This window comes from Plectropomus leopardus, chromosome 4 (genome assembly GCF_026936395.1).
Source record: "Plectropomus leopardus strain MGB_pleo_1.0 chromosome 4, ASM2693639v1, whole genome shotgun sequence".
NCBI lineage: Eukaryota > Metazoa > Chordata > Actinopteri > Perciformes > Serranidae > Plectropomus > Plectropomus leopardus.
Genome location: NC_142179.1, coordinates 34499975 through 34525098, shown reverse-complemented (window position 1 = coordinate 34525098; position 25124 = coordinate 34499975). Strand labels below are relative to the sequence as shown.

The following is a 25124-nucleotide window of genomic DNA, read 5'->3' as shown; positions in this document are numbered from 1 at the left end:
CTTGTGTGTCATTGCTAGCAGCCTACAGCGATCTAGTTAGCTTACTTCTTTCTAACTTTTTAAAGCTGCATTGTGGTAGCAGAAACATCTAGCTGACTTCCTGTACAGAGGTTTACACATGGTGTACAGACAAATGGGAAAGATTATGATTCTCCAGCAAGCACGGTTGGAGAGGTCTAGACGTCTGGAGTCAAGCGGGGATGATAGCTGAAAAAAAAAAAATCAGATTCAGCTTTTCCGTTGAATGAAAGAGGTCACGTGGGCTCTGAGCTTGTATTGTAAAACACAGCCAGGCCTGTTCTTATCATCTGGAAGTGGAAATGTGGTGATTCACCCAGAACTCGGGTGTGCAATGGCAGCCATGACGACATGCTACGGGGGGTTTTGTGGTATGGGATGATTAGTACTTTGAGAGTGCTGAGGAGACTGCATGCAGAGGCACGGCTGCCTTCTCAGGTGATGGAAACCTCAATGCAACGGCTAGCCAGTCCACCACAGAGGAAATACCCAGATAGTGAGCTAAGAGGAAAACGTGAACCCTTGCATGCACGTGTTGTTGACCTTTGACATCTGTGCCCAGATTCCTCTCTGTGACTGCTTTGTCCTCTCACATTGTTGAAATGAGTGTTGCATTTTGAGAGTTGCCAGTTTTCTATATAAATGGGCTTGTAAACTTGTAGAAAACAAACATCTCATTCCACGAATTTGTTCTTTTGTGGTCAGCGGAGTTCATCGGCTTCCAGTGTATATTCAACCTTGTGTCTCAGTCAGCTGCACACTAAACAACACAGGTGACACCCAGTGTTCAGTGCTGAGTTTATTTATGTATTCCTGTCATGCTTTAGGGAAGTCTGCTGCCTCGCCTCAACATTTTAGTTTATACAGAGACGGCTACAGAGAATTACTGAGGTCTGACCTGCGATCATGTGCATGCATTACATTCCATTTTCAACCAATTTCAACATGAAGAAATTCCAGGCCTTATGAAATGTGATGTTTGGCAGTGCCCGCTTCCACGCTGGGCCCACAGGCCACCTCATTTATCCAAATTATATGAACAGTGTTGCAGTCAGATTTCTCAGCCTGATTTATTCAAGTCAACAGTCATAGAGGGGACAAAAACAGCAGTTAGAAACATCTGAGGAGCAGCTTGTGAAAGAGGAATATTCTTAGTTATTTGACTCTATGGAGAAATGTCAACTGATGTGGAGACTGGCAGCACAATGGAGCATTATAGAAATGTCTGTCAGCAGTGAAGAAAAGCTGGAGAGATGTAATTAGGGCTGAAGATTGTAATTGTTATAGCCAAACGTCCTCAATTATAAGTCATTAAAAGCTTTTGAAAATGGGTTATAATGGTTATGTTCACATTACAAGCAAATGTGGACAAAATGTGATTTTTTTTCTTTTGCTCTTATGTATCACAGATCAGATTTTTTCCCCCAAAGGTTTTGGAGAAATTGTACCTTTTGTTACACCCTCCACATCCTGGCAACCACCCCTTCTGATTATCTTCTGCACCCACACATCTATGGCCATAGAACTTCCAACAATAGGTGTTAATAGAGCAAGTGGACCAGAAGTCCATTTGTATGACAGCCCATTTTCCCCAAAACACACACCCATTGCTCTTAAAATCTCAGAAAATACACTATGCACTCTCCCAAACAGAAGCACGTGGCCAATAATTATACAGAACAATGTTATTGGACCTCCCTACTATAGAGAACCCCAGCAATGAGTCCTAAAACCCAGAAATCTCTTAGCATTTTAGCACTTCCAGTTCCCTTGTCTCAAAGTCAGTGGTTTTTTGAAGGTGTTTTTGGTTAACTGTCTGAAAATAAGGCCTGTGTTTGACACAATCTGAAGAGACTTTTATGTTTGGTTCTACAACATAAAATTTGTCTGTAAATACCTCACTCAGATTATCTTGCTAAACAAAACATGTAAGTATCATAGACGTTTGTTTATTTTCTGCAATGATCCAAAATCCAATGGAAAAATCCCAGAGGCTTTTTTTTAGGACGGAAACCAGGGTGATTTGCTATAAAAAGGTTCCCTTCCTGAGGCACAATTCAGGTTTTTCATATTCATCCAACCAAAAGAAATTGGCATCAATTGATGACATTTTAGTAAAAAATATATTTCTCAAGTCTTCAAAAACAGGACAACAAAACAAAAAAGGAACCTCATTCTCAGTATAACATAGGTCACAAAACAAACAGTCTGTCCTCTTCTGGAGTGTCATTAAATCTGCCAGTCTGCAGAGCTGAAGGTAACCTTCCTGAACGTAACTGTGCACACAGGGATCTTTGTCCTTTGTTTAAGTCATACTTCACATAGGGTTCCACACTGTAACTATCCTTTATAAGACAATATGTTGGTAGTGTTGGCTTGTACCATATATCAATAGACTATTTTTATTCATATATGAGAAACATCATGCTCCTCATCTCCTGAATATCACAGAGTAATCTGTTCTGGAAAGTATATGACAAGCTGTTAAAAAAAAAAAAAAAAGTATATACATGAATGGAACCTCCACCCCTACACTTCTTAAACAAAACACCCCTCGTCATCTTGAATTAATGAAAAACCTTCAGTGAAAGCTAGCACAACATGTAATCTTAGCTCATGGTGAAAAATGTAGATAGTAGGAGAAAAGATCTTTGTGATAACAAATGCCAAGACATCCCACGATGCCTTGCTCACTTTACCTCTGATAATCTTTTGTACTGACAAATAATCTTTGGGTGTCATACCAGAACAGGTAGAGATGAAATCTTGCTATAGTGATTAATAGAACCAAAGCTCTCTTCTTTTTTTCATTTTCGTTACCTTCATTCATCTTTTACTGCAGTTTTCCTCCCAGTCTCCCTCCTTCCTCTTTCTCTGCTGCAATCCCCCTCTTAAGTAGATTACAAGCAGCCATGAAGTCACCCCAAGCAGAGTTTACAACTCTCATTTTCTTCTCTTTAGTCATTTTTTCCCTCTGAGGGCTTAAGGTCAAATTTCCCACTCTCTCCTCGCTGTAAACCATGTCACGGTACAGCACAATAAATTGCCTTGTCAGCTCCTCAGCATGTTCACACTGAGCGCGGAGAGATACATGACTGCCCTTTGTGTCAAAGTCTTAAAATGGTTTTAACTATTTAATTATTTTCCACATAGCTGTTAGATGTTTCTGCAGCTTTGTTAAAGCTTTCTCCCAGAGGCATTACATTCCCACAGTGCAACGCAGGCGGATGTTTAGTCCCTCGAGACTCTAAAATTAAGTGCTCCCTCTGACATCAGTGTGAGTGGAGGATCTCACTCGGGGTAGAGCTTGCTCTAACAGACAATATGTTTTTTTAGTGTATGTGTGTGTGTGTGTGTGTGTGTGTGTGTGTGTGTGTGTGTGTGTGTGTGTTCGTGTGTTAACTCTTTGAAAACTTGGTTGGACATCAGTTTTCTTGTACTGCTTTTAGATGCAAGCTATTGAACCCTTTGAAACTTGAGTAAACTGGTTTGATTTCTTCAAAAACATAGGGAAAATATCATGACCAACTTGGCAAGGAATGTAACTGAAAATTAGTTTAAAAAAGAGGGTGACAATTATTTTAAAAAAAATATCAAATGACTATGAAAAAATGACCGGAAAATGGTTTTATAATCATATAATTATGTGTGTAAAATTATGTTGAACTTTTTTGGGGCTGATTTTCTTTTTCTTTTTTGTTTTTGTTTTTCACTTTTCCTCTTTTGCTTAATTTAAGGTAGTTCTTTACTAATTTTTTGTTTTTGGGCAGTGTTTTGTTAAGTTGCTCACTGCCTTCTTTCTGTGTTTTTAAAAGAAATTGGTTAAAGTAAGAAATGTCCAATCTGTTACTTAATAGTGACAAACATGTATCAGGAAGTAAGCCTTTTATTACCCTTTTTATTGAGACTTTTGGTGTTTTTCAAGTCATGTGCAGAGCACATTTGTCACGTTTGATTGGTTGTGTCGTTGAAGAAGAATGCGATATTGTCATTGTTTGCTAGTTCGTTCTTTGGCTCTTCCCCACAGCTGTTCTCCTTTTCTCTGTCACAATGTGGAACATGTGTCCCATGTGCTGACAGAAAAATACATTTGTTATACGACCAATGTGTACAGTTTACACAAAGCATCAAAGTTTATTCTTGTTTCCCAACTCAAGGTTCACTTACTAGTACTTTATGGAGCTTTCAACTGTGCTACATGATATTCATCATTGAATGGAGTTGTCTTGGAGATTGATCTGTTTACATGTGAGCGCAGTAACTGCAAATGTCTAGCCCATGTTGACTTAAAGATTACGCATCAAAGTTGATTCCTGACCATCGAAATAGGATTTTGTCAAAACTTAAGGTCCCCTCACAAGCCTTTTTGTGAAGCTTTCAAACATATCACATGGTCATCATGAAGACAGGACAAACTGGAGAATAGAGCAAACTTAATCAACTGTCATGTGATATTGTTATAAGCTCTGGCAAAAATCTAGTAAGTGGAGCTTGGGTGATATTTTTTGGTCAGTTGATCCACCACTTTGGTCCAAACTGAAATATTTTAACAACTTTTGAATGAATTGCATTGTTTTTTTTGTACAGTAATTCATGTTACCCAGCAGATGAATCTTAATGACTTTCACTTACAGCACACTGACATTTGTAATTTTGACAGTAATGCTTTGCCAATTCCTTGATAGATTGCCATAACATTTGGAACAGACATTCACGCCCCCTCAGGAAGAATTGTAATAAGTTATGTGATCCCTATTAGGTTCAAATTTTCAATTTGTCTGGTACTTTGGTCAATAACTTTAGCCTGCAAAACCACTAATAGGCAAATGTTAGCACGCTAACAAGTTAAAACTAAGTTGGTGAACATGGTAAACCTACCTGAAAATGTTGGTATGGTCTTTTTGAGCAATAGACTATAAAAAAAGTGCATGTAGCCACTTTTTCTACTGTTGTTTTGAAGCCTCAAGTTTGGCATTTTAGCTGTAGCTATCTTGTTTTTTTTTTTGGAGCCAGAGTTAATGATATGGAACCAGCGATGGAACTGTAAATGAGCAAGGAAGGGATCTGACTGAGAACCGCGGTCAGTTAGCGCCTTTTAGCACACCGCCCCCCAAGTGAGAGGTGGGGTTGCCCCCTGCTGGCCTACTGCAGGTAGTGCAGGTTTAGGTCATTGGCCTGGATATAACCCCTTGGTGCACACCTGTTAGCTTGCTGATGTTAGCATTTAGCCCAAAGTACTGTTGTGGCCAAGTTCAGCCTCATGTAGCCACTACCATGTTTGTAGCTGTGTTGAGTTTTTGGAAAGTACACCTTACTGGATATGTCTAAAAAAAGTGATGCAGGCTATTTACCAAACTGATATTTCTCAGCACTATATAATGTGATCCATGGTATGTGTGTTTGCAGTTGTCAGCCATTACTTTTGAGAGGTCAAATACAGCCACAGTAGTACATTTCAAACAAGTGCTTTTTGTTTATGCTGGCGTAGGGCTAATGGAACCCTGGTTTTATACCTCATTTCCAACTGTGTGCACAAGATTTTGTGTTCTGGCTCCGTCTGGATCAACAGGAAGCCTTCCACATATGGCTTAACTAATCCACTCCACCATATCTATAGATACAGTACAGAGGAGCAAATGAGAAAAACGCAGCAAGAGTGTCTCATTTCTTAAAATCAGTCTAAATTAATGTTGTTTATTCAGTAGGTTTGTCATACTCTAAACTTTGTCAGCTCTAATAATGATTTACTTTGCTGTCAACAGTTAAGAATGTAAAGAACTTTTATTTTGGAATAAGAAGAGAGTCAAATAGTCCCAGCAGCCAGGTCCTTGTACCCTGAAATCACTCCCAAGTGTGACTTTATTTTCCACGTTTTTATGTTACTTCAGCTTTAATGCCACATAAAAGGACTTAATTTCCATTCAATCATTGTCTTTGTAATTTACACTCCAGTTCGGGGTTTGTCACGCCTTTGTGAAACATCTGCTTCCAGTTTGTTAACAAAAGCTCTTTTAATAGATTGTTAAGGAGGAACTGCACACTGCGACACAGCGCATTCTGTAAACACTATCTCTGCAAACATACAATCTTCAACTTGCGTTGCAGCTGGTGAAATAATGAGTTCTCAAGAAAGACTGGGTATTAATTATACATGTAGAGGGGGAGTTGTTGACAATACATGAACCTGATAATGTCTGCAGCCCGTAAGAATTCTCAGAAAAAAGCATGCAACTGAATACTAAACTGCATGTGAACCCAGAGTTGTGGTATTTTTCTGTGGATATGAGGTGATTTCTGCTGGCAAAGAGACTTGTTGAAGACCTCTATTGGAACCATATGTTCTAAAGTTCCTTGCACTTTATTTTTTTCTGGTAGATGCAGTCTTAACTCCACTGTGGACTTTGAAGGAGTTGTGTTCTTCGTAACTAAAAACCAATCATATTCTGAGTTCCCTCTTTTTCTAATAGTCACAGATGACCATTGGCAGTACAACTGAAATAGTTAAGTGAGTATTTGTATGCTCTATGTTGTTTATATACCAGTGGACTAGTTTGAAGTGAGAGAGAAATGACTGGGATCTATTATTGTTGATGGGCCTTTTGTATTTGGCCATCAGTCCTCTTCAGAGACGTCCTCTCTTCCAGGATAGCAGGAGGCAACCTGCCATTTAGTGTTGCCATTTTGAACCTTTTGGAGAACAACACTGTGAGAACAATGGAAACAGCACACACTTTATCATGCAAACTGAGAGAAGACATAAATAGTGGTTTAAAAGAACAGACTCTGATGAATATTCTTCTGATTAACTCCTTAGAACCTGAGAAAATTGGCTTAATTTCATTTAAAAACATAGGAAGAAGGCCATTAGCAACTGAATGAAAAATGGCCCCAAAATTGGCAAGATATTAGTAAGAAGTTACAAGGAAATTACCTGAAAATAAGAAAAAATGGAAAGGAAACAAGAAAATGACCTCAAGAAAGTGCTAAAAAATGTAATTGTTATTATTTTCTGTAACATAATTTTGAATAGATAATTAAGATAATTAAAAATATAGTTTGGACATTGTCCCCTAATTTTTTATCATAAAATCAGCTGGATGTAATTTTTAGGTCATTTCCTCATCACTTTTGCATTTTATTTTATTTTTTACAATCAGTGGGACAAGGCAGGTTGCTGATTATAATGTTTTTTAAAGAAATCTAAGCAATTTTCTCTGGTTTTACAGGATTAAATATTATGAAAGGCGTCTGAACACAGCACGTGAAAACTGATGTCAAGTCAGGTGTTAAAGGGTTAAAGTGTCAAAAAAACATCTGCATTAAGTCTAGGACAATAAGATTCTTTCCATCTGACAATACTAAAAGTAGATATTTTCCTGTTTCACTTAGTACTAAAGAGTTGCTCTCTGAAACACAGATTGCTGAAACAATGATGAAGTTGTACTGTTGGGAAGGCCTAGCTTCATGGCTAATGTGGAGAAGATGACTGATAACTATTATGCTTTGCCTAACTACCTTTAAAGTGAGGAATAGATATATTTTTTTTTTTTTTTTTTACAAATGAGTGAAATTGCTCTTCTCCCCTATTAAGTGAAAAGTTGAATCCTAAAGCAAAACTATGTGCACTACATTGGTTAGGCATGCATGGGAGAGCTTGTGTCCATGGATGTCCAAGTCATGACTGGCCTTGCTCTGCCTTATTCTGCCCCTGACTGCCTTATCCTGATATTCTTACTCTAATCCTAACCAATCTCACTCATCTCTGCCTAAACTAAGAAATCCAACCAACAAGGGCAGTGAGTACTAGCCAATCAGAGGGAGAGTAGGACCGGTCATGCTTTTATCATTCTAGGAAAAAATAATTGGCATGTGTCAGTTAGAGCACCACCGTATAATGCAAGCCCCCAGGAAGTACGCTAGGCTCTGACACAAGTTTCACATTGTGGCCAAATGGGGAATTACACCGTCCAGATCTGTCACGTGATGCCTGTGGGCCCAGAAAGGCTTCTCCCTAAAGACTTTGAGAAAAAGACGTCTGTAAATCAGTGGAAGAATTTTTGTATGCGCCAAAATGACTAATTTCACCATCTAGATTTAAGATTCTAAATAACATTTGGAAAGTTGAGCTGCAAGATTAAGATCAAGCTAGCAAAGCGCTAACCTGGAATTCGTTCACTCTGCCGGCAGAAGTTACCCGCTCAGGCACAGTTGGCTGCTGTACGTCTCTAGTGCGCATGCTTTGTAGAGCCGGGGCATTTTATACCCACAAAAAGAGCTCCCCCCCCCCTTCATGAGCAGTTCTGATAGGAATAAATAGGGCCCGTCTCCATGGCTGCCATTTAACCTTTCATACCAGCAACTATAGCCGCAGATCTACAAATCCTTTAAATATTTATATGTACTTTTAAAACCGCCTTCTCTTGTTAGACACCCTGGGCATGGAACAAACTGCAAAAATATCATTACCTTAGAAATCCCCTGTTCTCTGAATACCTTTAAAGGTCTTTTACAAACCGCCCCGGCACTTGTTCCTGTTCTACATAATCCTTGATTTAGGTGGAATGTGTGATGGATATCGCTGGCATGGCCAGTATGTCTCTATGTCTTTTGTTACAGCATTTTACTTGTGTTGCTTTAATGTACTGCATGTGTTCAAATATGTGCAATTGTTCTTTATGTGAAACTGCTTATGCTGCCCTCTTGACCAGCATTCCCTGGAAGAAATGCACTTAATACACTAGTGGCAAGTTTTGAGAGTCCAGCTTTAATCATCCAAAAACAGGCTCCAATATCCTTCTTTTAGGGGAATTAAGTAATTTATTAGTTCATATGACATGAGTAACCCAATAGGCCATACATTTAGGAATGGCCTCCAGGTCTGGGTATCATATAGGAAAGTACAATACCAATACCAGTACCCTTAAAGTGATACCAGTACTAGTAGAGTACTTTAATTGAAACCTTTTTTTCTACTTCAATTGATTCTCATTATGTGAATGGAAGCATTTAGTTATGTAAAATGCTACCAGTTGCCATATATGTGTAGCACTGCCATACTTTCAATGGTTTTGGTTCTATTTCTGCACACTAAACTGCCAACTCTGTAAATATGATGAACTCAACTCAACCACACCAAAGACTGTACGGGTTGTAGCTGCTGCAGCATTGGGTCAGTTACACTTCAAATTAAATTGAAAAACATTTGGTGATTTGGTGCAAACAAAATGGTGCAAATAGTCATTTTTTCTAGACCAGGGTACAAAAAGGATCGAATGCAGGTATTATTTGACTGGAGGCGTTTTGTTACTACTTGATACAGGGTTATTTTAGTAGATATTTTAATGGTATTAAATACCGTTTAGCCACCTGCCCTCCCTGCTGCCCTTGTGTTCCACATGGACAGATTATCAATCTAATGTAGGACCTTTCTCCTGCTAAACTGACTACAGTATTATACGGTTTAGTTTGTTAAAATGAATGATTAAATGCTGTATATAGTGCAATTTTTTCCCCCAAATTCTCATCAGTCATCACATGAATATTATATATATATTACTATTATTATTACAAATAATATAGACTAGGTTTAATTAAATACTAAGTATAAAAGGTTTTCATGTCGGCCTGTATGTGCAGGGAGATAATAACAGAGTAAATAATTATTATTATTGTGTGGGTTTGTCAACTTAACGTTATTGATTCATATATTTTTACTCAGACTACTTAAGGTCTGTAAGAGCCTGAAGAAACAGTGGCGACTCTCCTGCTTTGATGTGATTCATAGCTTGTTCCCCAGTTGTATTTTTCGTATGTGCTGTGGTCCTTAGACAAACAAACAAAATCTGGATGCTGAGACTCATTTAAATGTGGTTTCGATGATTAAAATAAAAATAATAATTCTTAAGTTTCTCAGTACCAGTAAAAAGACAGTTTTGTCTGCTGCCAGCAGGTCAAGCTTTTGCCCAAACATTGCCCCCCAAAATGACTCCTCGCCTCTAATTAGACAGTCAAAGTGTAGTGGTACTCCAAATTAAATAATTAAGACTCGAAACAATAAAGGATTCTATGAAATAGAAAAATACCTGTTATAACCTCGAAGTAGCCTCTGTAACTCAACTAAGCTGAACCAGATTGAGGGCCCCTCACCTCTGCGGTACAACTCATCCCACTAATGACTTTTACGTCTGCGCCACATTTCCTCCTGGATAAGCAAAGACGCAGGAAAGGCCTCCTTTTTTGGAGTGTGCCAGAACAAGACACACATGGTAGAAATCGCTTCTGTTTCGTCCACGTGAGGACAGTCTGAACTCGGAACAGAAGGATGAGGGAGGCAACCAGGGAACAAGTTGGATCTTGAAATCAACTAGAAAGTAGCTTATATTATGTACGTTCTCCTATACACACAGATAAGGGTTTGGCATGGATGTTGTTTATTCTACCAAGATTTAGGGACAATTTGTTTGAGGGAGAGGACAGAGTATTTTTTCCCTGTGTTTATCAGACATTCAATCTTGATATCTAAGCACCAGCATGCCTTGATAGGAATCTTTGTCAGTACCTTTTTAGCCTGTTTGGTTAAATGTTTGTTAGTCAGTCTATTTCCTTGCTAACCCAATCGCAACATTTGGCTCAAACTTATTTTTTGCATTGCTGCCTCCGAGTCATGTACTGTATATGTTGTAAATCTAGACAAGGTCACCGTCACCACATTTCCACTCATTATCATGTTCCATGATTTCAGCCTTTATCCAGTTTTATATCATCTGTAGTCCAGAGCTTGCTGCCTCTGACCAAAATGATGAATGTGGTTATCTCTGGGAGAAAACAGCAGAGGGTAGACACACCGCTGATTTGTACCTTTCACTTTGGTGGCCTCTGCCCTTCCCTTGAGGCAAATGCCAATTTAGGAAAACCACCCTCTCTCATTTTTTGATGTCTAGGTTCTTCTTGGCTGTATATGAGAGGAGTCTGTACTGGCCCATCTGCTGAGTGAAGCAACGTATTCCCCCCTCCAGCCAGACTGAGCTCCCTCCCCTCAGCCTGCACTGTCACGTAGCACAAGAATGTGGGTTTGGTCTACTGGAGAGGAAAATGTTGATTTAATCCCTACAAAAAGTCCGAGAGGAAAGGCTCCAGGCTAACAGACCTGAGTTCTGCTTAGATGCTCAGAGGACTCATCATTTTTAATTGGTCAATAAAGATTTCAAACTAAGATGGAAAACTGTTGAATTGGTCAACATACCAAATCAAAACACATAAACTGAAATCATCCATGTGTCTCTAAACTGATGCTAACATTTTACAACTACATACAGGATAGTGGAAAGTAGATACCATGCTAACACTACAGTCATGTGCACCACTAAGTGAGGCAAGAGCCCATGTTACCATAGACCATGCTGAGTGACACAAGGCTCCACGCTAATAGTTTAACACATGCTTGTAATAAACTGTGGGACTTTCTTGAAAACAAAAGACCCATCTCAAGGGGCTTATCCTAAATAAAACAATTAGATTTGTAAATTTTCTACAAAATAGAATAACTACTGCAGACTTACAGTTTGAAATGACTGTAACATCAAACCCTGTCGCATGAAGTGGAGATGCTGGATGATAGAAGATTTTGTACAATTGCATTGAACAAAAACTCCAAATTCTAAATATTGACAGAAATATTTTCATCTTTCTTGTAAATACATATCAGTTCCAAATAATGATTGTCGGTGTCATAAACTACTATTATCCGATGTCAGTATTGGCCGTAAACAACAAATATTGGTTGATTCATATCAAAAAGCCCAGTAGAACTGAGGAGAACTGAAGAGTTGGGTGATAATTCTCCATGAGTATGTCATTACAAGTCACCTCTCATTCACATTAAACATAGTTAATACTTAGTGATTATAAAAATATTGACAAGTCTAGCTTTAAGCACACAGCAGGTAGTTTACCTGGGTTTAGTTAAACTCTGGGCATTCCTCAAAGTGGGTGTTAAGCAACAAAGTTAGTGAAAGTAAACATTTTAAGAATGCCAACACAAAATAACCCCTGGTGTTCTGTCTCAGCAGTATGGGACTGTCACACGTCTGTACTGCTCAAGTCTGTGGTCGATGATGTTGTAGAAGGCGCCTGGAAAGAAACAGCAGTCTCTTAATTGCCTCCTACGGCACGTGTACTCACAGTGCTGTTTTTGTGCATTTTTCCTTTACTGACTGATGCTTTCCAGCGGCACATGAAAATGTGTTGCACGTGTAACCATAGAAACCCTTTGATACTTTTTGGCTTTAAAACCTCAAAACAGTTGCAGGGCAGCTGGTCATGGTGTTAAGCATTAATAAGGTGATTCGCTGTAAAAATTTTTAAGCAATCTGGTGAAGACTTACAAGCAGCACACAAGGAGCTGCGGTTACAGTCTGAACCTGGGGTTCAGGGGCTTAGATTGCATGTTATGTAACACAGGAAATGCTGCATCAGGAGCGATGTATAACCTGCTTACATGACATGGGATTGCAGTCTCTCCAGCCAGAAAATGAAAACACAAGATGCTTTATTGCCCTTGTGCAAATCGAGTACATTTCTCAAATGAACATGAACAGTTCATGAACTATACAGAAATGGAGCAAAAGTGGAAATGAGTTATGCATGAACACATACACGTACTTCTCATGACAAATGACATGTCTGCCAGATAAACAGTCACATACTTTGTTGCCAGAAAAAAAAGTTTCTTGATGAATGTGCATTTCTCAATTCTTACAGAGCCTTGATATTCAAGTGGAAGACGTGCGGATACGAGCCATCCTGTCATCGTACCGTAAGAGGATCCCTGTAACAGAGGGCTACGTGGAGGTCAAGGATGGCGGTAAATGGAAGCAGATCTGTAACGCAGAGTGGACCCAGCTCAACAGCCGAGTCATCTGTGGCATGTTCGGCTTCCCTGGGGAGAGGAAATACAACGCCAGAGTCTACAAGTGAGTATTCTACTGCTGCATGTGTGGTCCTGGGTAACTCAAAGAGCAGACGAGGATTTAAGGTTTAATTCACGAGTGGCCTCAGAAAACACGGTTTTCTAAGATTTTGCAACAGTGTCACTCACCAATTTACTGTGGATCAGTGGGCGTTTTGCTGGGTGATCTGTCTTTCGGAAGGTGGCAGATTGTCAGCTCTGATCTGTTTTTCCCTATTGCTTTACCACACCCTCAAATTGGTAATGACATGTTCTCCAGTAACCCTCTCTGTCTGACATGGAGGCAAAAACCAGGGTTGTACCCACATCAGTTTGCAAGTCAACTCTTAGTAGCCAGTTTTAGCTGTTCTAATTTAATATATATGTAGAAATGCTTAATACTGATGATTTTATGAAGTTTTTTTCTACTTTTTATGATTATGAGAAATATATTACTTTATATATATATATATATATATTACTTTATATTACTCCGCTTACTAACAATATTGTCCAGTATCTGTAGCCACCCAACAATGAGCCCTCTTAAAAACTGTAGATGATGTAACCTTTCATCGGTTGAAGGATGTCAGGTACTTTCTAAAAGCAGATTGAAACAGAAAGTGAATACTAATTTTCTCCACCAAATGTATGCCATGAGGGGATCATGCATTTGGTCGTGTGTGTGTGTGTGTGTGTGTGTGTGTGTGTGTGTTAGTGCATGTATTTGTCTGTTGCATCTAATCTTGCAAACTACTGGACCAATCAGCCTAATGTTATGTGTGTACATTTATGACTATATGCTAAAGGACCTCGTGTGGTTGCGGTGCTTCATAATTGTAGAAAAACTTGTTTTATGCTGTCAGGAGAATTTGATGTGCTCTGTGGAATGTGGTGCAGATTTAAATATGCTTAAGGGGCGCCTCTGAAACAAGCTATGGTTCATTTGCAGGAATGGTAAGGGTTGTCTACAGTGGTTGTTTTGTAGCTGAAACGCGACTGCATAGCAGAGATTTACACTCTGCTGAGTGTACTTTTCTAGTAAGATTAATTAATTAATTATTTCTGTTCATCCGATGAAAGTCATAGAAATAGATTCAACCTCCTTTTAGCTCTGTTTTGGTCTTCACTAATTCCTGGGGGACATATGGGTCTTTGGCTGCTAAATACTCCACTTACTAGTCTCCATCCTTGTCTGTCTGCTATTTGTTGCTGAGCAGTTACATACATACATACATGCAGGGGGTTTATTGGAGATTTTTTGGTTAAAACAGCCATGTTCAGACAGTAAGGCTGAACCAAATCAGTAGAATCACGGATCATGAGACTCTAAGAATGAGCTGAAAGACGTGTACATGCTTCATAGAGCAGAGAACTGAAGAGGTAAAGTCGAGTTCAATTCTCTTGGGTTAAATCACTACCAGCAACCCACATATATTACTCATAGGCGTCTCATCCATTGCTAATGATGAGTGTAGTTTTAGGAATATGCACAATTTGGTAATCCAGCCTTAGCCTGCAGACTGTCCTGTAGAACGTCATGGCAGGTCACTGAAACTAAACCTTTCACATTTCATTTGAACTCGACTGAGGGATGTTGAGTTCCATAGTGGAAATAATTGGACCCTGTGGTGAGTTACTTTTCCGGCCTCAAGCTAACTCTCAAAACATAAAATGTCTTTGTCAGCTCATCAGGCCCCTGACCTAAATCCCTTTATCATACTGTACTGTTTTAACCATTTACCGCCATCTGCCATTAGGACACTAGCATAAGAACTTCCACAGAATGGAGAGATTTTGGTCATTTTGGTAATTTGGTCCTTTTAACCCTTTGAAACCTAAACAAATTAGCTTACTTTCTTTAAAAAAGCCTGGAGAGTGGCAAACAGCTTAATAAGAAATGGCCCAATAATTAGCAAGATACTAAGAAGACATTACAAGAAAATAATTGGAAAATAGGGAAAAGTGAAAAATATAAAACAAACATACAAACAAAAGAGAAATAACCTCAAGAAAGTGCCATAAAAAAATCTTTTTTTCTGTATCATAATTTTAAATATATAATTAAAAGAAATGTAACTATGGTTTGCTGAACATTTTTTCATGCATTTTTTCATTTCCTTGTCACCATTTACTGTTGTTTTTTGGAGTTTTGCAGGATATTTCTTGCCAAGTTGCTCTTTATGTTTTTTTTCTGTGTTTTGCCAGAAATCAAACCATTTTCTCAGATTTCACAGTTAAAATGCTTGTGAAAGGCATCTAAATGCAGCAAGAGAAAACTGACGACGGTCCAGGTGTTCAAAGGTTAAATAAAATAATCTTGATATTTAAACATTTTATCAGTCCGCCGGTGTAATAAACCTGTGTAAAAATTGATCAAGGATAGTCCATTTGTTCTGATTTAAGAGCACAAATTAGCTTTTAAAGGGTTAGTCTACATTGAAAAAAAAATCTTGCTTGTTCCAATATGTGGATGAATATATATACCTTAAAGCCAACCTGACTCCTGTATTTCCAACATTAGTGCGTTCCACAAAGCTGTCGTAATGCATGAGCTACCACCGAGGGATCTGAATCTTGCTTACACGAGGAAGCTTGCAGCCAAACGACCACAGGTTAATCAGGGCTTACCATAAAACTTCAAGCACTCGAGTTAACCTTGAATTTACTGTCTGTATGGCTGGAAGTTTCCTCAGCGTTAGGTAACCACAGCAGAGCACGACGGCTCCCCAACTTTCCATGTGCGTGTCAGTCTGCTCCCGCCTCGGCCCCATGAAACGTGTGTTATTACAGACTGTCGTTTGGAGCGGCGATGACACGGAGCCAAGAGCTGCTGCAGTTTCATAATCTCGAGTTTGCTCATATACTGATGCTCCTGTGTTTCTTAGTTTCATCCAGTCACTTTGAGATTGCCAGATTTAAATTACAATGTCAAAATGTGGAAGTGAAGAAGTTGTGCTTCCTTGTGATGTGTAATTGCGCAGCTGTGTTCTTTAAATTGAGGATTTTCAGTTTCTTGCCACAAAATTACAAGAGATCAGAATAATATGTGGTTTTTACAAAGAAAGACAAAAAGAAAAGGTTAAAATTGGAATTGTGAAAATGCAGAGGGAATAACTAAGATACCTAACCTTTGAAATGTAAAAAGATTGGTTTAATTTCTTTCAAACAACACAAAGAAAAAAATGAAATCAGCAACGTAACATGAAATTTGTTGAAAACTGCAAAAAAATCAATTAACGTTGACTAAAGAATGACCTGAAAATTGCCTAAAAAGCAGCAAAACTACAGATTGGAGGGATGTACTGACCTTCAACCACTAGTTTCGCACCTGGTGACTGCATTGTTCCAGAGGGTCCACACACCCTTCGAGCTGCCCATTGTGCTAAGCCACTGTGATAAGGTCTAAGACCTTGTTAGGTTTTGCTATTTGACTGAATTTAGGTTGTGATGTTGGGTGACCAAAATTCAATGTCAGGACATTTAAGGCAGATAACATTGATATCTTCCTAGTTTTAAGTAGTCACCAAAATACAACATCTATCTTACATCTCAACCAGCGACATCTTGACGTAGAATAACAACTAATTGTGAGGTATGAGCACAAAACCCAACGCCCGCAATAATCATTATCTTTACGTCCACACAGTTAGAAATTTGTTGTTAGACATTTAAAATATTGTCAACCCGACGCTCGCATTTGTTGACTCAATACCACTTTATACTGCAGTTTAAAGTCTCTTTTTGGCACAGAGATGAGGAAATACAAATATTTTTGTTTTACCTCAACTTCCTTGCTTCCCTTTCAAAACAAAAGCTATCTGTCAGTGTGTCTGGACAGAATGCCATCAGTTGCTGATGCAATGCATTGTATTTTGAAACATTTACAGGACGTGGTTGTCAGCTGTGCAGGAGCTTCTATAACTTCATAAATGAGTGGAATATGTGCTTATAAATATGAAAATACAGCACTCATATCAGCAGGCAGCTGTATGCCTTAAGGCCCAGTTAAGGCTGGTCTATTTTGATGCAGAAAGAAGGGACTAGTTATTATCATTTCTGTTAGAGAAAAGGTATAGTGTTATTCAAATTGCACTAATTTTACTGTAAGATGTTTGGTTGGGCTGCTAGATTTGAGGTTTGTTACTGTAACAAAGAGTAACTGTTTTGTTACTCCTCCTAAACGTGACTTGAATTTTACATTGTTTTATTTATTTTGCTGTTGGATTGCTAAATGTAGATGCACTACATTCCTTTTACTTGAGTGGAACAAGCTCTTGCATTAATTTTATTTGGAGAGACTTTATATCAGACTGTAAAACACAGATTACCAGTTTTTTGTTGGGGAATAATGCCCTGTGGCGTTTTAAAATGTTATTTTTGGTAAATTTGTTGTTATATTAATCGAGTAATAAAAAAATCATAGATAGATTAATCATTAAAAAAAAATAATCATTAGTCGCAGCCCTACACATTGTACCAGATGGTATTCCTTACATCTAACTCCAACAGCAAACAAGGCAACCCCTGAAATGATAGCTTAATGGGTTACTACCGAGTTGATATACATTCAGTTGCTGAATTTTTAAAATGTAGTTCCCTGCTCTCCTTAGTACTAAAAAAAAGAAAAAGAAAAAAAATCGAGCTCCTTGTCCTGAGTATGGGTCAAATTCCAAAGCACTGCTACACCTTCCATACACAACTCTATGGAGCAATTTGTCAGACTTTCCATGCCTGATAAATATTCCTGTTTTTCACAATCCTTGGCCAGAGTTTATAATTGTGGGTTTCTGTTGTTAATTTGCAGTCTCCAAGCCAAGACGACTCAGGTGGACTCAGTTGACATTAACATGTAAAATCATGGTGTTCCCTTTTATTTAAGGGCCACTTTCATGTGCAGGATCATGGTTTTCAAGTAGAAAGTTAGTGGTGTAAAAGTAACATTCAAATTTACTAAAGATACTAAGAAACACAACTTGGGTATGTGTGTGTCACCATGTTTTAACCCTTTCAAGTTTGGATCGATATCAGTATTTTTGCACTTGGTTCAAATATCTTTCACAAGCATTTAAATCTTCTAACTGTAAACACATTGGTTTGATTTCTTTTGAAAATGGGGGAGAAGGCACAGAGCAACGTGACAAGAAATGTCCCTCAAACTGCAAGAATAATTAGATCTGGATTTATAAAAACAACTATGGGAAAATGTCTATTCAACTATACTCATAATTATTACAATAATGTATTTAAAATTATGTCACAGAATTATTATTATTCCTCAACACCTTTGTCAGGTTTCCTTGGCCTTTTTTTCTTTTTGACTTCACTTGTTTTTTTTTTTGCTATTTTTTAGGTATTTTATTATCTGTTTTAGACTTTACTTTTTTTTCATGCAATTTTCTCATGCTTTGTTTTAATACTACATGTTTTTACTCATTTTGTGCTTTTTCAAAGTAATTTCTTAAGTTGTACATTGTCATCTTTCCATATTTTTGAGAGGTCAAGCCAATTCGTTCAGATTTCAAAGGGTTAAGCTAGGTTGAGATTTTGGTGAGAAGTCAGCTGTCACAGCCTCAGGACCGCCAGTTTATTCAACCATCACTCCATTTCAACAGCACCGATATGCATCACAACTGTGTTCAAATTGCATCAGAGGAGATAGCAGAGCCAGTCCACTGGCTGCGGCTGAGAACATTAGCTTTGGAGAGCGTCCAGTCTGCAGCGTCCCTTTCGCCAGCTCCCAAATGAAAAACAAATGCTGCTTGTCCCATTATAATCCTCCTTTTTTTCACGTCCGCCTCAGACATGAGACACAAGGATAGGACATGCCGTTCTGCAAATGACACTCATTAAATACATGAAATGGGCTCAGTAATAAATGGAGAGGAAGAGATTAGCAGCCCAGCAGGCCTCGAAGAGTCATTAACCCCAGTTTGCTCAAGTTCATGTGGAGGAGTGTGAACTCTCCAGCTGTTGGCTAACCTTTCAATTCAGGCACTAATCATACAATGTGCTAATGTCATTACCCTTGTCTAGTTTTATGGTGCCAAAACAAAGCATTGTGATAGGTGCAATAATTTCACTTCAAATTTTGATAAATGTCATGTTTCCCAAACAGTAGGTATAAAAATTCAATTGCAGCGGCAAGTTAATAAAATCCTATTTTCTCGTCTACTCACAAATATCACAAGACCTGCCTTAAATGACAGAGTTTATAGAAATGAATTGATAAGAGAAATAAACCATGTGTTTTACTCTCTTTTTTGCCACTTGGTTGCAAAACTCCATTAAAAGATGAGCATCATCACACTTGATTATGCTAATCTGTTGCCTGTTTACATATCTGGCAAAAACCAGCTGACATAAAAAAACAATTTTCACATCTTTTAGCTCTGTTTTTGGTCACCACCAACCTTTGAGGGAAATATCTGGCTCTTAAGTTACTAAATGCTCCACCATGTTTGCAAGCCAGCAGCTAACTTTGTCTGTTAGCCTTATTGGGGAAAGCTGTGTGCCATCAGTTTATCAGCTGTTTTTGCCAAAACAGCTGCCTGCTGTTGCTGAAAACAAGGATGAGTTGGACTACACTGAAAGTTGCAAGCCCTAAAGTAAAACAAGTAGCTGTAGGATGCTTTAGGTGTTTTCATGTAAAAGATTAAGTGTCACTGTGCTGAATATGATTGCCCCCTCTTGCTCCATTAACCTGTGCTCCACTTTCTCATTATTACATCGTATGCTGTAAAGCCCCCTGAGGCAAGCTGTGTTTTGTGATAATGGGCCTTTGAAATAAAATTGACTTAACTTGACTTGACTTATTAGACTGCTGATATTCTATACTGAACCACACTTAAGTGATCGTGTACAGGACATTCGTTAATGTTGTTTCAGTATAGAAAAGCTTGCCATTTTCAAGATCCCCGGCCCATACAATGAAGTCAACATTTGCATTATGCTGACTATCGTTTCTGTTTTGGAGACAATATCATTAATGAGATTGATGATTGTTGCACGCACATGCAGATTTCTGTGGATAGCGGTGCCATTGAGAAAAACCTTTTAGGGCAGCACGATTATTTTTTTATCGATTAATCTATCAATTTTTTTTTATTGATCTAACTATTATTTTTTTATTACTTGATTAATATAACAACGAATATACTGAAAATAAAATTTTAAAATGCTGCAGGGCATTATTCCCCAACAAAAAATAGTCCAGTCTTAACTGGTAATCTGTGTTTTACAGTCTGATATAAAGTCTCTCCAAAATAAAATTAATGCAAGAGCTTGTTCCACTCAAGTAAAAGGAATATAGTGCAATCTACATTTAGCAATCCAACAGCAAAATAAATAAAACAATGTAAAATACAAAACAGTTACTCTTTGTTACAGTAACAAACCTCAAATCTAGCAGTCCAACCAAACATCTTACAGTAAAATTAGTGCAATTTGAATAACACTACAACTTTACTCTAACAGAAATAATTATAACTAGTACATTCTTTCTGCATCAAAATAGCCCAGCCTTAACTGGGCCTTAAGGCATACAGCTGCCTGCTGATATGAGTGCTGTATTTTCATATTTATTAGCACATATTCCACTCATTTATGAAGTTATATGAGCTCCTGCACAGCTGACAACCACGTCCCGTAAATGTTCCAAAATAAAATGCATTGTATCAGCAACTGATGGCATTCTGTCCACAGAGACACTGACAGATAGCTTTTGTTTTGAAAGGGAAGCAAGAATGTTAAGGTAAAACAAACATCTTTGTATTTCTTCATCTCTGTGACAGAGAGAGTCTAAACCAACATGCAAGTAGAGTTGCAAAGGTTTTAGTGAAACAGTGCGATGCGTCGATGCACCTTACGTGAATCGACGTATTCGCGTAACCGATTACATCAACGTGTTGCTCCAGCCCTAAAACCTTTGCAACTCTACTTGCCAACAGCCTCTTAGTTAACTTTTTATGTTGGTTTTCACACCTAATATGATGCGTGCCTGAGGACTAAGGCTGTACAATACCGTAAAAAACTTGGTAGCCTGAGCTATTATTCGCTTAAATCACGGAACTCAACAGGCTTATATTTGGGACAAGCGTCTTTGTGGGACGGGCTCTTAATTTCTTTCGAACAAAACTGTTGCTCAGCAAAGATGTGAAATACGATCAAATTCTTTATTCAAACCTCTTTTTTGTGCCTCTCTTATTTACTGTCAGTATTACTTTAGTGCTTTTGATTTCAGTCAAATGAACTGAATGACTGAATGGTAAAGAATCTTACCAAGCTAACCAAGTGTGTAGTGTAATTGAGACAGGCCTTTATTAGTTAAAATGTGCCCCACACCTGGCTGGTATAAAGGTATGGGCGTTTAATTGGGACTAGGCTTCTATTTAAAGTTTTACAGTATATCGATATTATATTTTGTTATGAGACTAGTTGTGGTGTTAGATTTTGGTTTTTAAAGGCTGCATTACAGTTAAGTGCTGTAATTTTGTTGTTATTGTGTAAATGTATTATAAAAGCATCAATTATCAACTTTTCAGTATTAATCAATATTAAGGTTGTTCGGCAAAAATATTGTGAAATATGATTTTCGCCATATCGCTACACCCAGGCACAAATGCCAAACCATGCTCGGGTAGGGTATACCATGTTTATACAAATCAAACAAACTGGATTTTGGGGTCAGGTGTATTCAGATCCTGGCCCAACTCCCTGATGTGACAGCCTCCTTAAGAACTGAATAACTGCAGAGTCTGATGATAATTTTCTGTTTATTCATCAATACTAGCAGCATTTCACACATTACACAGGGCTGTTTGACCTATTGTTTATATAAAACTATTTTTCTAGTGGTATTTGTCTCATTTTGGGGGAAAAAACCACACCGTCTTGTGTGTTTTTGATACACCTAGTTGAAAACAACCTCTCAACTGCTCAAAGATTTAATTAGTTTCCTTTTCTTCTCCATCTGTCCAGGATGTTTGCTCGCAGGAGAAAGCCCACATACTGGGACTTCGCTGTCAACTGCACTGGCAATGAAGCCCATTTGTCCAGCTGTAAACTGGGCCAGGCTTCATCACTCAAGTCCAATGAGACCTGTGCTGGAGGGCTGCCTGTTGTGGTGAGCTGCGTGCCCGGCAGAGACTTTGCTCCAACGCCAATGACGGGATTCAGGAAGGCCTTCAGACAGGAGGTAGAGTCCTTTCTAAATGCTTTATTTTTCACAAGCTATTAATTTTACCATTGTAGTCCAGACTGTTCCAGTTCTTACTCAGACATGAAAATTAATTTAACTTATACTAATTTTTAGAAAAATAATTGTCCCTGTGTAATGAGCCTTTGTAACAGAAAGTTATGCCATCTTCTTTCAGTGGCAAATTAATTGTGTGTGTCTGTGGATGGTGTCAATTAACTGAAGTGGTAAACAAAGCTGATATAAGAAATAGCTGCACTGGTTCACTTTAGGTCTCTGGCTCTAATGCAAAGGGAGGGACATTCAGTGTTTTGCTTGGACATGGAGCCAGCTCTGACATTCGTTGCCCTGTGTCACTCGGTGAACTGCAGCTGCAGCTGCTTGTGACACGTCTCATCAGTATGAGTTATCTTCATCTTGGGGTTTTAAAGATGACATGATGTTGTAAAGTCCTCGGGACAGCACAAGGAAATATGTGTATCTCCAGAGAGCAACGCCAGTGTCAGCTAGCTTTAATTGTCCTCAAATACCCTTGAGCACAAAAATCAGTCAAGCTGCAGCATTAAGGCAGCTTTTGCAGTTTACACTAAAAACACAGATTGTGTTGAATTTAGTAAAAAAGACAAAGACAGAAACTTTATTACAAGCATGACATTTCAAACTGAAATTTCACCAGGGCTTACAGTACATGATGTTATAAGGATGCAGCGCTAACCTCCCCCCAGACAGCTTGTACACTACTTACTTTTCAAACTAACAAACACACAATAGGCACCCATAACATGTAAAGAAAAATAATGTCCTCACACCTATTAAAACTGAGAAATACAACTGCACAACTTTTGAAATTTACTTTTCTCTTGGTCACAGGAGACTGACGAGGCTCAATTGCCTTGTTAAATCATCTTAAAACACACTTCACTCAAACTTGACAGAAAACAAAATGCAACTCACCACTAGTAATCTACTTAGTGAACCCACTGTTCCAATAATCACAAAATAAATCGTTAATCCTTAATTCACCAAGATAGATGTAAATGACATGCCGTTATTCCTCACTGCCTCTCCCTGCTGTTGCTGGCCACCGACTGTTTACAGTCCTTTAATTTCTTCCTCCACCACTAAGTATCACTGTGTCTTTTAGCTTAGCCTAACTGCTCCACCAGTAGAGAACGGAAATTGCACCCTGGTGGTGTGTGCTGTGCACTACATACAATGAGTAGGAGGAAGCGCCTGTATTACCCTGGTATACTGTAATACTGTGATACCAGCCAAGCCTTCCCCTACCTACCTTAACATGACAATACCTTCATTAAAAGCAGTGTCCAATAAATGATTTTCCCAATTTGGAGCCCCCTTCCCAAACCTTTTGGATGAACCAGACAGCTGCCTGGGAGCCAGACCTTATCTCCCAACTTCAGTGTTGGACCTCACTGATGTTCTTGTGACTGAAATGGGGTCAAATTTTTGCAGCCAAGTTTCAAAATCTGGTGGAGAGCCTAAACTAGAAGAGTATATGATTTTAAAGCAGCAAATTAATGCCCTTGATTTTGAAATGGCCTGCTTAGCAGTCATATGTGGGTGTAGTGCTTGAAAACATTTATGCATGAGGCAAAACAGATTTTGATCAAAAGTGAATAGCATTTCTATTTTGTCACACAGAAATGTTTTCTTGTCAAAAAAACTTAAGCAAGACTTCACTTACTGGCTCCACAGGTGCTGCTCTCTTCCTGATTTTGATCTTTGACCTCCCCTGTGGTTGAAAGAGGGATGTTTTCACACCTATAGGAGATTGAAATAGACTTTGTTTTGTCTCAGGGTTTAAGGGGATGTGAAACTTAGTCAGTCTGTAAACAGCCAAACCAACTTTCACATCAAGCCAGGAAATACTAAAAAATATTTAGTGCACCGCTAAGCTGACACGAACTTCTGTCTGTGTGACTCCAGCAACATTCCACTGTGAGGTTTGAGCTTGCCTGCTCTCTGTCACGTTCCACAGCTGAGTGCCGGGCTGGGAGCGGCGTGCCTGACATCATGTCCTAAATCTTCCAAAACGTTTATAACAAGTCTGACATGAAGAATTTTTATCCTTAAACCAGATATTATCATTTGTAGAAAAAAAAAAACAAAGCTCCTGTCTGATAAAACTACCCGATAGCTGGTGTAAAAGTGCAGTGAAGCCTTTGCAGGGCCATAGTCATTGAGTCAACATTGAAGGGGGCCAAATCTGTAGGGGCATCTGGTGTCCCCCAGAAGAAAAAAAAAACCTAAATTTAAAAAGCTAATTTCTCAATGTATTTTTATATTATAAGCAATTACAGCTATACAATACACCATGCAAATATGCAATAAATGAAAAGTTCTTCTGTCTACATAAATTACACATGCAGCAGATTTTAAATTATTGACACTTAACTCGAGGGCTATCAGTCACAAATATAACGTAATAAAGACATATACATTAGTTAAATATGCCTTTGAGCATCATTGTTTATCACTGGGTGAATGTATGGCAGATTAACTTCAGGTAACTTAGTTATGATAGCAAACATTAACGATGGTTGACTGATAAGCATTCACAAACCTGCCTGTTTTCACTGAAACCGTTTGTTTCAACTACATGCAGATACTGCAAAGAAGCAAAAAATTAGCAAAATATTACATTGTTATATTTTTATGCATATTTTGACTGAGGTGAATTGTTAATTTTTGATATAATGTTGCAATAAGTTTTTTCTCTCATCAACTGATGCTAACATTTAAGCATCCTAACTTAAAGCAAAGCCAGCAAGTAGACAATGCCCACAATTTATGAGATGTTTGCTAGCTAATGCAGGAAATGAATGCTAGCTTGTTAATGCTCTGACAGGATAATAGGACAACATTATGAGAAGATAACCATTTATAAAACTCTCATTTTCATAGCACTTTACTTTATCCACCAGACTCCATTTAAATAAACAG

The 25124-nt window shown here is 38.4% G+C and overlaps 1 protein-coding gene across 2 annotated transcripts in view; it reads left to right on the top strand.

Annotated features, from left to right (window-relative positions):
• loxl2b (lysyl oxidase-like 2b) overlaps positions 1-25124 on the top strand; it is a 60470-nt gene that overhangs the window by 16569 nt on the left and 18777 nt on the right. For both annotated transcript variants that reach the window (XM_042488476.2, XM_088077175.1), the window contains 2 exons: positions 12778-12989; positions 21944-22160. In XM_042488476.2, the coding sequence (XP_042344410.1) occupies positions 12778-12989; positions 21944-22160 (429 nt within the window). The remainder of the gene's footprint in view (positions 1-12777; positions 12990-21943; positions 22161-25124) is intronic.